The sequence below is a fragment of the Corvus moneduloides genome, chromosome 2 (assembly GCF_009650955.1).
Source record: "Corvus moneduloides isolate bCorMon1 chromosome 2, bCorMon1.pri, whole genome shotgun sequence".
Classification (NCBI taxonomy): domain Eukaryota; kingdom Metazoa; phylum Chordata; class Aves; order Passeriformes; family Corvidae; genus Corvus; species Corvus moneduloides.
In genome coordinates this window covers 120013849-120026932 of record NC_045477.1, presented here as the reverse complement: position 1 = coordinate 120026932, position 13084 = coordinate 120013849, and the positions used below count along the sequence as shown (strand labels likewise).

The window sequence follows — 13084 nt, the reverse complement described above, 5'->3', positions numbered from 1 at the left end:
CCTCTCCAGGCTGAACAATGCCAGCTCTCGCAGCCTTTCCTCCCAGCAGAGCTGCTCCATCCCTCTGCTCATCTTGATTGACAACAAATTGACTTCCAGACAAACAGTTTGAACAAAGCAGCCACAACAGCCTCTTCACTGAGAATTCTGCAATTATACTTTTTCACTTTGAATGGGGATAAAATGAAAAACTGAATTTTTCACAAACTTCTTCATAATTGTTTTAAGTCAAGGAATTGTTTTTCTTTAAATTAAATATTAACATTTTACCTTTTTTTTTTTCCTTTTTTTTTTCTTTTTTTCCACTTTGAAACATTACACAGTATAAAACAAACTTCTAGTCACTTCAGGGCAAAGCACTGGAATGTTCTGCTTCACAACAAATCCAATGTTCCTTACTATTATGACCTGAATACTTCATTTTCAGTTGACTTTTTGCACACATAACTCATTTGATAAATAATCCTTCTGATGTATAGACATATTTTTGGTAGAAAATTGAGTGAAGCAACTTAGTGTTCTTGGGGAAAAATATTGTAAACCTTGTCAGTAGCCATAGAACATTAGGAAAAAATAAGTTTCAGTCCATGACCTTACTTTTTTTCTCACAAAATTCAATATTTTGTAAAACAGGATATCAATAACTTTTGTAAAGTATGACACTCCATAGTTTTGTGTGTGTGTAAATAGGAATAAAGAGGAGAAGGAATTAGGCCATGTCTAAATTTAATGGGTTCATTTACCTAATGTAAAATACTACATGAAAAAGATAATGAATATTATCATGCTCTTTTCTAAATGAGAATTCCTGTTTAATTCCCATTATCTCTCCACCAGTTTAAACTACCAAAAAGTGGTGAGTTTTATTTAACAGCTCAGTCTGAAACCCAATGTTCTGTGTGGACACACAGAAATTGGATCAAATAAATCACAGACCAATACAACTTTGCTTAACTAGGATTTTCTAAGAGTGGGCTAAGACAAAACTTTAAATGAAGATTTACAGCTGAAGCAAGCTGCAGAACTGGCATTTCATACAAGATGAAAGATAATCAATGTGTTACTCCCTGCCCCTTTTGCCATTATTGACACTGTATTTTAATAAAGTTTGCCAGCTTTAAATATAACCACGGTTTTCAGCACAATCCCTTTTGTACAATTGCATCATAGCCTTTCGTGGCTGAAGCTCCACATGCCTCCAAAATAAAAATTACCAAGGTCAGGTTTTTTTCTTGTTTTTTGGCTTCCAAGACAACATAGGATTGATCTCATGGGGTATTTCTTTATTCTTAATTACAATGTATTGCTCACTCAATGAGTGCCTTCTGCACAGCATCGTAGGGACCTACCCCCAAAGTTAGGATTCAGCATGGAGCCAAACTGGATTATGTCTGTGGGACCATCTTAAAATAACCTTTTTGAGTAATGGACTAAAGCTGCTCTGACCTGGAGAAAACTGCAAAAAATCAATGGAAATAAACAGCTCACTCCTGGTTTGGGACTTCCTAATAGGGAAGAGAAGATTTTTTCATCAGCTTACAAATTGTCATTCAGGAAATCACTCTTCCAATAAATCAGGACTACACAAGCTCTTACCCAGCCCAGTGACTTCACCTTAAGCTTATTTCAAAATGTGAAAATCCATCTCTCCCTTCAGCTCACGAGACCAGGCTAATGAAGTGTATATTCAATATATAACTCATTTCTGTGAATATCTTGTTGTATTAGATACTGATCTTTGCTTGACAAGAATTCACAAACCAAATTCCCAACATGATCTTGAGAACACAACCCCAGCTGCTCATTTGATATCCTTCAATCTCAGACAACACCCAGAGACCAGGACGTGCTCAGTTGTACTTGAAGTGTCCTTGAAGTACAAATTGAACCATATTTTAGGCAGTTATTGAAATGTAGGTGTGGGAATTCTGCTTGTCCTGTAGCTGCCTGTTCACATCTGTGTCTATAAAATTTAATGGCAAACCTTCAGAACCACAGACAGCAGCTATAAACTCCAGCAGTGAGCCAGTGGTGCCCATCTTCTCTTGCTGCTTTTAAAAACATCCCCCAAAGTGAACTTTCTAAAAAAAAAAAAAATCAAGCAAAGCCTTTCAATCTGCCTGCCCATAAACCCACAAAAACAAGTTCAGGCATAGAAACTTGAAGGTTATAGTTGACCTGAGCAGATACTCACAGTTCTTAAGTGGTTTACAAAAGAAAAAACCTATTAAGCATTTGTTTCAGTTGTTGAGAATCACTGTACACCCTTACATGGCTTCAAAAGCTGCTCCTTCTTTTGCTCCACAAGTCTGTGACTAGTGACAAATATCTTCTGGTTTTGGAAACCATTTGATGAAAAGCAATGCTGATATAAATTTAAGATGTGGACAAGATCCAAGAACCAGCATTGCACTTTTTGTGACCTGTGCAGAACCTGCCTTTTAAGGAACTGGCTTAAAACTAGAATATATTCATTACTGTGCAGTAAATAACCAATCACTCAGAGATATTTGGTTAATAAGCAGAACCTCACTGCTCCTGACCTTCTGAATGATCCATATAGACAAAAGTCACATCATCTACATTTGCAGGAGTAATTAACATCAAGATAGAAATTAATCATTATTATTATGCCACCATACCACTCCAGCACTTTATACTACATATTTCTGAATTGTAAATATATGGAATTACCAATGCAATATACAAGCAGTAGATATCACAAAGCCATTTAAAACATGGTTTAAGTACCTCTGGTATCATACCAAAGCATTTAAAACATTCTGTCATTGTCAAAATACTGTGAAAAACCTAGAAAAATTGAGTCACATGACATGCCAGATTTTTAAATGATACTAGTTGATTATATTTTTATATTAATTGCTCTTCATCCGTTCTCATGGACCATATTGAGACACTCATACTGCTCTCCCTGTGCAGTAAGGATCTGTCCCAAAATCCAGTGGAAAAAAAAAAAAAATCACACTGGTTCCAATGGTCTGGGGAAGTTTTGCCCAGAACCACAGTGAAATTTTGTGAGTGTTCATTTTCTAAACATGTGACCTTATCTCTGAAATCAGAAAAAAGAAGGAAATGCGAGCAGCTGCTACTTTTCTCTCCAGTGGAAGGCTGATGCTCCCCTCAGTGGCAAATATTTTAAGATTTGTTGGCAAAGGCATCTGCAATGTCTCTCCTAAATAAAATAACTAAGGCACAGTTGTTATAATACTCCCCTGAATGCACCCAAATACTGACAGAGCCTATCTTGTCCATAGATGTATGAGTATTTACCTTCCAGGTGACTCTGATGCTTTGTGAGGATATAGGCTCAAGCTGGACATCCTGAGGTGGACCGTCAGGGGCTGGAAAGAGAAGGGAAATGCATCAAACTGGCCCTCATGGCCCAAGGAATTCAGCATTTCACATAAAATGTCACCACCTTAACACCCCAGTGTCACAGAGGTTGGAGGCAGTGTCACATGGAAAACTTCACCAAACAAAAGCAGGGCCAGGAATCTTCTGCATTCAGGTGTCATCTCTGGCCAACAGCAAAATACGATGTGTGCCAAAACGTAGCAAGCTGGCACATAAAATGAATAGAATAGAATGAATAATAGTGATTTTCTTGGCTGGAGATACTCTCACAGTGCTGTTTCAGCATACCTGGAGATAGGCAAGACAAATTCTCAGCAGTCACAATCCTGTGGGTGATAGAAAAGCAGCAGAATTCATTTAAAGCAGGTGAGCCAGAAGCTCCTAATCCAGCCTTCAACCTGTTGCAAACTTTCCAGTAGGATCCCCTTTGCTCACCACATTCAGTCCAATATCAGATATTTTACACAAAACCCTGCACACTTTACACTCTCCCCAGTAAGAATTCCAGCTTGGAAATCAGACCAAAAACATTTGGTAGATGGGAAAAGCTTCTTGCAGCTCCTGCCTGAGCCAGGAGAAGTTTCATGGACCATCAACACGGTGCCAAAGCTGTGCAGGAGGCTTTAAAGATGGGTGAAAAAAGAAGGAACCTCCTTGTCAGCTGGGCAGCTACAAAGCAGATCAGGATCAGCTGGGATTGAACAGAGAGAAGTGAAGTAAATTGCTTGCTCAGCGAGGTAAATCACTGTAAAGGAAAGATCTGAGGAGAGGGCTGGAGCCATCTCGAGCTGCTGCAGAGGGTTCCCTCGATGCAGAATATGGCCCCAGTAAAAGGTATTAAATTAAGTTTAATAGCATGACAAAGGAAGGAAAGCAATAAAAAGGGTGAGATGGGGTTGTTAGAGGTGGAGCAGCAATAAATGACAGCTGTGGTGAAAGGAACCAGAACATTTTGCTTTACTGATGAAAGCAGAGACACAGAATACAGTCTATAATATGTTTAAGTTATTAAATGTGCCCTATTCTCTGCCATTCTTGACTGTCCTTCAAATTTCCAAAGCTTGAAAGAACTTTATTTCCATTCTTCTTGCACTAATACAAAGGAAGGAGAAGAGGAAAAAGTCCACTAGCAAAAATGAGATATCTGAGTTTTTTGAAGCCTGACCTTGATTCTGTCCCCCTGTTGACAAAAATGAATGCCACTTCTCCAGGGTACATTATAATGTAGTGGAATTTGAGAGAAGCATTTGATGCTAAAAATGGGTTTTAAAATGTGCCCCTTAACATGCTGACTTTTCCAAGAAAGACCCCAAATTTTTTTCACAGGCCTGAATAGTTAAGTGCTCCAAGCACACCATGGTGAAATGCTAAATAAGAAGTTATTTGTTTTACATACTTAATGTCATACAGAGTTTGTGGCAAGGGCATAAAGAAAACCCAGATATCCCCGTTTCCTCTATCGATTTCAGTATTAGGCAACGGCCATAATGCTGCTTTTTTTCTGACAGGCATTAGTGCAAGTGTGTACTGGCATCTATTTTCCAACACATGAGCTAATTGGGGTTGTATGGAAAGAAAGATATGGTCTGCAAGCTTGGAAATCATTCCATCCTTAACTATCCTTTTGCCACAGAGACCTTTTACAGTTTTCTTTTTAACAGAGAGATTTCTTTGCAATACGTGATACAGAATCTGCGCCCCCTTTCCAATAGCATGGTTGGAGTTGCTTGGTTTTTATCTCGTATTTCTAGGACCTTTATTTTGCTCCCTGCTCATTACCTTCTCTCTGATCCCCTGCACCCATGCTGTTCTCCATTGCCTGCTGTAAAAGCAGAGAGCAGAAGTAAACAGTGATCAAAAAAATTGTGTTCCCACACTATGTGCATCCCCTGAAATAAAAACCCAGGAGAAAAACATCACAAACTCTGCCTAAGCCTGACCTCCTCTCTCCCAAATCTTCCCTAGGTAGATCAGTGACTTTTGAATACAGTTCCACTCTGCTGGTCTTTTTCTCCCAACAAACGGCTCCTCAAAAGACAGTGACAAAAGGATCATTTATTCTGAAATGTGATTACAAAGAGCCAAATAAAATGTGATGTTAAGGTTCCACCCTGCTCATGGGGAAGCTGGTTTTTTATTCCAAGGCCAGCTGCTGATCCTGACAACTTAATTACCAGTCAGGAAAAACTTGGCAAGTAAAAAACATTCTGAGCATGGGTGAATAAGAGAGCACGAGAGAGCTGATCCAAGACCCACCCCTCTATTTTCCACAAGGAAAGATGGGCATTTTGGGGTTACAGATGACTCTGGCTAGAAGAATGAATAGTCTGTTTTCTCTAGTGATTTCACATTTTCTTTGCACAAAGGAAGGGAAAATCTCTGATCAAAAAGTAAATATTTTTCAAATAAACTATTCACTGTTAAATCCATTCACTGCATGCTTTTCTTCCACTAGAATGATAAAAGAAATGCAACTTATGTTGTTTCCAGCTTATTCTGCTTTCCACTGTGAGCCCTTGTGTCCTGTTCCTACTCAGAAAGTCCCTCAGAACCAAAACCATGTTCTCCTGACAAGGGCTGTGTTTTCACTGTAGGAAAATCACAGAGAAATTAAGTGGGAATTCCACAGTTGTGTTCATAGGAGCTGAACTGAAAATCAGTCTCTGGGTGTTCAAATCCAAGACCAACATAAATCTTGAAAGAGAAAGGGAATTTTCACTGCCAGGACACTGTCACCTGGTTGTCCTCTCTATACCCCCAAAGAAGGAAGCAGGGCTGACTGAGCATAAGGTAAAGGAAGGCAGAAATTCCATGACACGAGTGGCTCCAGCCACTCTTTTCCACAAAAGGGAAAAATTCCCACACAGCCCTCCTGGTGCTGATGGAGGAGAATAAAAGGTTAAAGGTAAAAATAAAGGTCAGATTTAATGATCTTGGAGGTCTTGTCCAACCTAAACGATTCTGTCATTCTGCAATACAATGCAACAAAGAAGAGGGGGATAACATTAACAAGTGACAGCCAAGAGACTTAAACAGAGACCAGAAATATAAATGGTGGGTGGGTTGAGTGAGGGAATATTCAAATGAAGAGTTGATTTATGTGGACTAACATTCTCAAAAGGGAGTAACTTAAATTAGTTACCTGCATTAATATCTAATAAGGAAAGCCACAATACCCACAGGGGAGGCACCACCACTAAAAATCGGATGTTGCTGATTGAGTTGCCTCACTGTAGATACAGGTGTGTTATTCCCACCAGCACAAGCTGAAAATTTGGAGCACAATGTCTTCTTTGACCACTAGATGCCACTGAACAGCTTTAATTACAGCCCTGCACGATGAAGTTGCAAAAGTCACAACATTTCATTGGAATAACTCAGTACTCCTTTTGATGCAGCTGCAGCCACATAAGCAGCATTTCATGCAACGATTCCTGACATCAAAGAGAGATAATTCCCACAGAATTTAGAGGCTGCAAAGCCGGGCATACCTGCTTCATCAGTGGTGATGGTGAGCTCATTGCTGGCCTCGCTCTTGCCGATGCGGTTCTTGGCGTACATGCGGATGTTGTAGGTGGAGGATGGGTGCAGGTCAATGATGGTGGCTTGGTTTAGCTGAGGGGAAACGTCTCTGGTTCTCTGGACAGAATCCCAAGAGTCTGTTTGATAAGAAACATCAATAGAAACAGACAAAGAAATGGTGGCGTTAATGTGGGTAATGCAAGCATGAAGTTAAACCATCGCTGTGTTAATCCAGAAAACACACTTTGCTACAGGCAAATCCAGTGATCCCCTTCCTTGACAGCACTCCTGACTGCTCCAGGAGTGCTGCTGAGAACAGTGGGATTTTAGCTCTGGGGTCATCAGCAAATCCACGGAAATGGCTACTCTTTGAGGAGGTGGTGAGCACAGCAAAGACCCCCAGTTTCGTGAGGGTGGTTTCTTACCATTGGGACGTTGGAACTACTGCACAAAAATGGGACCTGCTGCCTCAAAGGGATCCTCACTCAGTGAGAAAGTTGGTTGTGCTCAAAAAAAAGGGAGGGAAGGGAGTTAACAGGAATGGCCCAGGGGAGACCTCACTGCTCTCCACAACTCCCTGACAGGAGGGTGAAGCCAGGTGGGGATTGGCCTGTTTTCCTTGGCAACAAGTGACAGGATGAGAGGACACAGGCTCAGCCTGTGCCAGGAGAGGGTCAGGTTGGACATCAGCAGGAATTTTTTAATGAAAAGGGTGCTTAAGCACTGGAAGGGGCTGCCCAAGGAGGTGGTGGAGTCCCCATCCCCGGAGGTGTCCAAGAAGGTCTGGATGTGGCACTCAGTGCTCTGGGCTAGTGACAAAGTGGGCATTGGGCACAGCTTGGACTTGATGGGCTGGGAGGGCTTTTCCAACCTCAGTGATCCTGGGATTCTATGAAAGTTATCCCAGAGGAAGGAAAAATTAATCCCAGAGGAAGCCCTTGCCCTGGAGAAGCACAGGAGCAGCCCCGAGGCTGGACGTGCCAACACCGGGCTCCAGCCACAGCTGCTCGGCACTGAGCCCTGCGGGGCTGCCCAGGAAGAGCAGAACAGCCCCAGTGCTCCGCTGCTGCTCCATTGCTGGGTGGGCGGCGATTTGGGGTCTTTGGCTGCACAGCCCTGTCCAGCTGCTCCCACAGGGATGTGTCAGGAACAACACAGAGCTGCTGCTGCCTCAGCTGCGGCTGCACCGGGGGAACCCCTCCCGCCCGGCACAAGGCTGCTCAGGGCAGGCAGGACTGGTGAGGAACACACCCAGCCTGGCTCCAGGGACTGAACTCTGAGGGGGTTTTCGGAAGGAATTCTTCCCTCTGAGGGAGGAGAGGCCCTCACCCAGCTTGCCTCGAGAAGTTGTGGCTGCCCCTGGATCCCTGGAAGTGTCCCAGGCCAGCTTGGACAGTGGGGCTTGGAGCCACCTGGGACAGTGGAAGGTGTCCCTGCCCACATGTCACAATCCTATGAGGGAGAGATGCCTCTGCCCCAGTTAAGGAGCAAATAGGACGGCAACAATGGGATTTTATTCAACAACATGGATTTGATTTCACAAGAAGTGTGAGGTAGGGAGAGAGAAAGAAAGAGGAAACACCTGTCATAGAGAGGGACACAGAGCAGGAGATAATCAGCTGGAACTACATGAGCTTCAAGGTCCCTGCCAACCCCACCCATTCTGTTGGTGTAGAAGTTACTCCAAAAGTGACCCCACAGCTGCTTTCTGCTGAGCAGGCCCTGGGCCAGGACAGGGGAGCAGAGGGGCGAGGCTTTAGGCACAGGGGCACCTGCAAGTTCTTTCCGGCGGATCCTTTGTGTGCAGAAGAGAAGTGCGAATGGTGAGAAGAGCCTTCCCAGCACTTTCCAGGCGCAGCGAGCCTGGGCAGCAGCAGCAGCCGTTCCTCCCTGCCCACGCCACACTCGCGCTCCTTCCTAAGGCAGCTCGGCTCCCTGGCCGTGCTCAGCGCCGGAGCGCGGCTGCGGCGGCTCCGCTGTCCCGGCTGCGCAGCCCCGCTGCAAAGGCGTTCCCAGCACAGCTCTCTGCCAGCCGGGCTCCGCGGGCGGCTTTCGTTCGCCTTGGGCGAGCAGGGACAGCCCTGCCCTGCCGGCCCGGCCGGGAGCTCTCCCGCTGCCGCTGGGGCTGAGCAGCCGCTGCTCGCAGGGACTCCCTGGGGCTGAGTGTGAGAATGCATCGGTACCTCTGAGAGACGAGAAATGAAATCCATAGACTCTTTTCTTTCGTCTTACAAACTTTATTAGAAAAGACACAAATTCTTCAGTAATCGGAGCCTTGTTCTCTTTTTCTTTGGTTATTTTCGGGGAAATTGAAATGTTTCATAAGTACAACATATTGTATATTCACGATTTTATATAATAGACTGTAATATAAATATATAATATGTAATTAAAATAAATTATTTGCTAGTTTTACTTATTCACTGAATTTTATCTTCATTTTTCTATTCTTAAATTCTTCTTCTTAGTCTTATTCTCCTTGTTCTAACTACACTTCTTCTTTGCTATTCTAACTACTCTTCTTCTCTGCTTCTTCTATGTACTTCTAAATTCTCCTTATTCCTATCACTCTTCTACTTCTATGTATTTTAAAATTCTTATTCTTATTACTCTTCTTCTTATATATATATATTTTTTTAAATTCTTATTACTATTCTTCTATGTATTTTTAAATTCTTCTTCTTTGTATTCTCCACCTTCTTAGTCTTCATCGTCGTCTTCATCATCTTCGTCATCTTCGTCTGCTTTTTCGTCATCATCGTCTCCATCTTCATCTTCATCGTCTTCGTCTGCTTTGTCATTGTCATCATCGTCTTCATCTTCATCTTTGTCTTCGTCGTCTTCTTCATCATCTTCGTCATCTTCTTCTTCTTTGTCTTGTCTTCGTCTTCTTTGCCGTTGTCTTGGAGTGATTTATGCCGACAGTCTATTCCGGATCCTCTGCTCTATGCCCAAGAAATGGTTGCTGTATCTTCCAGGCCCAGGGCCGGGTGTGTGCCGGGCTGTCCTGTTCCAGCCCCAAGCCTCAGGGAGCCGAGGCAGGCAGAGAAAGCACACCAAGAGATTCCGTCTGAGCTGCTTCGTCTGCCCCACAGAGAAGGTCGATGCCAGACAGACGCCAGGGCTTTGCCTCCTGCTGGAGCTCCTCTGTGGAAGCTCCACTTCCCTCAGTGCAAAAGCCGGCGACATCTTGCATCCCTTGTCAGGACGGGGGATTTCTTCAACGTTGGCCCCGTTCTCGAGGAACTGTTGGGTCTTTGTTCAGGTGTCAGTGTGGTGCAGGCGGGTGAATTCTTTGAGCATTCCGTTGTTAATTAACTGTTGGTTTTGGTTTTTTTCATTTTCCTCTACTGGCATTCATTTTCTATTGGTGGAGAGGGATTGCTGAAACACTTTAGAGGAGACTATTCATTGTGGAGTGTCCTCTCTTAAATTGGTCTCAAAACTGAGACAGTCATCTTCATCTTCTTCATCTTCTTCATCTTCTTCATCTTCTTCATCTTCTTCATCTTCATCCTCTTCATCTTCTTCATCTTCTTTATCTTCTTCATCTTCTTCATCTTCTTCATCTTCATCCTCTTCCTCATCTTCATCTTCTTCATCTTCTTTGTCTTCATCTTCATTGTCTGTCTTCATCATCATCTTCATCTTCTTTGTCTTCACCTTCATCATCTTCCTCATCTTCTTCCTCGTCTGTTTCAGTCCTCGGGCTGTGGCGCCAGGCAGGGGCACCGGAACAGCCCCCGCAGCGCCGGCCTGAAATGCGAGGGACGTTTCCTGGGGGCAGGCACCGGGCTCTCTGTCCCTGCCTCAAGCACCGGCTCCTCGAAGGCAGGAGAAGCCGCGTGTCCCACAGGGGCTCGGCCTTGCAGGGCCGTGGGCGAGGCACAGAGCGGCCCTGGGCTGCACGGCTCCGGTGCCGGGCCCTCAACCCAGGCCTCACGGGGGACAGGCACTGGGAGCCCGTCTGCCGCAAAAGCTCTGCGTTTTTGCTCTTTGTCTTCTGCGGGCAGCTCCAGGACACTGACCTCGTCCCATTCATCCTCTGAGTGCAAGGGCTTGTTCCAGATGCCATGGTCGGTCTCATCTTCCCAGCTCTCCTGCACGAGCTCTGGGATCCCCTCTCCCAAAGGAATGCTCTGGCCTGGCAGTGACTCCTGGGACTGCTCTGGGTCTCTCACCAGGAAAGGCTCCAGATCATCTAAGAGTTGCCAAAATTTCATTTCTTCATCAGAGTCCTCCATCCTCCCCTGCACTGGCACCACTGACCCTGCTGCTGCCTCCTCCTGCTGCTCCCTGAGGGCCTGGGCTCCTAGCTGGGCAGGCGAGGGGCTGGGAGGGCTGTGTGGGGCAGGCACCGAGCTCTCTTCCCTTTGGGCTGTAGCTGCTGCTACTACAGCCATCCACTGCTGGATTGCATACTCTTTCTCATACTGCTGCCTCAGTTCCAGCATCTCCAGCAGCGCCTGGCTCAGCATCTCCCCGGTGATGTTTGGCTCCTGGTACCCTGAAGCCTGGCTGCTGGCTGGGGTGTTGAAAGGGACACAGGGTGGGCTCCGTGTCCCTATTGATGGCAGCTCCTCACTGGTGACAGGCGGAGCTGCTGCAGTTTCTTCTTCTGGAACAAGAGGCTTGGGGGGCTTCTCCTTCTCATCATCTCCGGATGGGGCAGCAGCTGCCGGCTCAGTCTCCATGGCAGTGCCCGGGGCAGGAGAGGCGCTGCGCAGGGCAGGCGCTGCCTCTGCTTCCACCTCTGTGCCCACGGGGCTGGGAGAACGCGGCTGTGCTGTTTCTAAAGCCATCCATTGCTGTAGCGCATATTCTTCCTCCCGCTGCTGCCTCAGTTGCAGCATCTCCAGCAGCGCCTGGCTCAGCATTTCCCCGGTGATGTTCTGCTCCAGGTAGAGTGAAGCCTGGCTGCTGGCTGGGGTGTTGAAGGGGACACTGGGTGGGCTCCGTGTCCCTATTGATGGCAGCTCCTCACTGGTGACAGACGGAGCTGCTGCCTTTTCTTCATCCGGAACAAGAGGCTTGGGGGGCTCCTCCTCCTCAGCATCTCCGGATGGGGCAGCAGCTGCCGGCTCAGCCTCCATGGCAGTGCCCGGGGCAGGAGAGGCGCTGCGCAGGGCAGGCGCTGCCTCTGCTTCCACCTCTGTGCCCACGGGGCTGGGAGAGCTGGGCCCCACGGGGGGACAAGTCTGGGGCCCCTCATTGCTCATGGGGTGCAAGGGTCTGTCCCAGATCTCGGAGCTGATTTCATGGCCTCATTGGAACACCTCTTGGGTTGTCACACGTTCTTCCCATTCACGCACCTCTTCGTATGTCTTACCATCTTCCTCCCACTGATACAGCTCCTGGACTCTGACAGTTTCTTCCCGTTCATAAAACTCTTGGTGTGTCTCAGCTCTGTACCGGGAAACCTCTCGAACACTCACACACACCCGGCATTGGTACAGGCTCCTCCTGGCTCCCCATTGGGAAATTTCTTGGACACACAGTACCTCTTGCTCTTGGTATGTCTCTTGTACTGTGATGTCTCCGTGGGAAAGCCCCTGGTCACAAGCACCTTCCCTCTGGGAAAACTCTCGGTCCGTGTCGGCAAAGGGCCTCTCCTCCTCCTCAGTCTCTGACAGTGGCAGGGCTGACCTGCACACTGCCCCTGTCCACTGCCCGCTGGGGGCCTGGGCTTCCAGCCAGCTGGGCTGGGGGACCGGGAGTTGGAGTTGGCTCTGTCCTTGTCACTATATTCATCTACTGCTAATGTCGTCTAGCGCTATTGTCGTCTAGCGCTATTGACATATAGAGCAGACGAGCGCAGGGAGCTGCTTCCTACTCAGAGAGCGGCTCTCCTGTGATGGGCACCGCAGGGCTCTGCGTCCCTTAGATACCCTCAGCCAGGGCCGGGCTCCCTGATGTCACAAGGGTCTCTGGCCACCACCATGTCCCACATCACAAAGGACTCTGACACCACGTGCCTGGGTCACAAAGGGCCACCCCTGGCACCCCAACAACAGTGGAGCAGACGGGAACGGGCATGGAGAAGCCCTGCCTCAAGCTGTGCTAGGGGAGGGTCAAGTTGGACACCAGGAGGAATTTCTCCATGGAAAGGGAGCTCAGGCCTTGGAAAGAGCTGCCCAGGGAGGTTTGGAGTCCCCATCCCTGGAGGTGTCCCAGGAAGGCCTGGATG

General features: G+C 46.5%; 2 protein-coding genes across 3 annotated transcripts in view; both read right to left on the bottom strand.

Annotated features, from left to right (window-relative positions):
- DSCAM (DS cell adhesion molecule) overlaps positions 1–13084 on the bottom strand; it is a 439089-nt gene that overhangs the window by 87031 nt on the left and 338974 nt on the right. For both annotated transcript variants that reach the window (XM_032101087.1, XM_032101088.1), the window contains exons 15-16: positions 6867–7034; positions 3292–3362 (exon numbers count right to left, since the gene is read on the bottom strand). In XM_032101087.1, coding sequence (XP_031956978.1) covers positions 3292–3362; positions 6867–7034 — 239 coding nt within the window. The remainder of the gene's footprint in view (positions 1–3291; positions 3363–6866; positions 7035–13084) is intronic.
- On the bottom strand, positions 10429–12152 carry LOC116440379 (skin secretory protein xP2-like). The gene is made up of 2 exons (XM_032101089.1): positions 10561–12152; positions 10429–10457 (listed from the first exon to the last, which is right to left on the bottom strand). The coding sequence occupies exon 1, from the start codon at positions 12114–12116 to the stop codon at positions 10596–10598; it is 1521 nt and encodes a 506-aa protein (XP_031956980.1). The 5' UTR covers positions 12117–12152; the 3' UTR covers positions 10429–10457; positions 10561–10595.

What these genes read in the sequence shown, in the direction of transcription:
- LOC116440379 (XM_032101089.1), bottom strand. Translation starts at nt 12,116, where the DNA reads ATGAGCAATGAGGGGCCCCAGACTTGTCCCCCCGTGGGGCCCAGCTCT.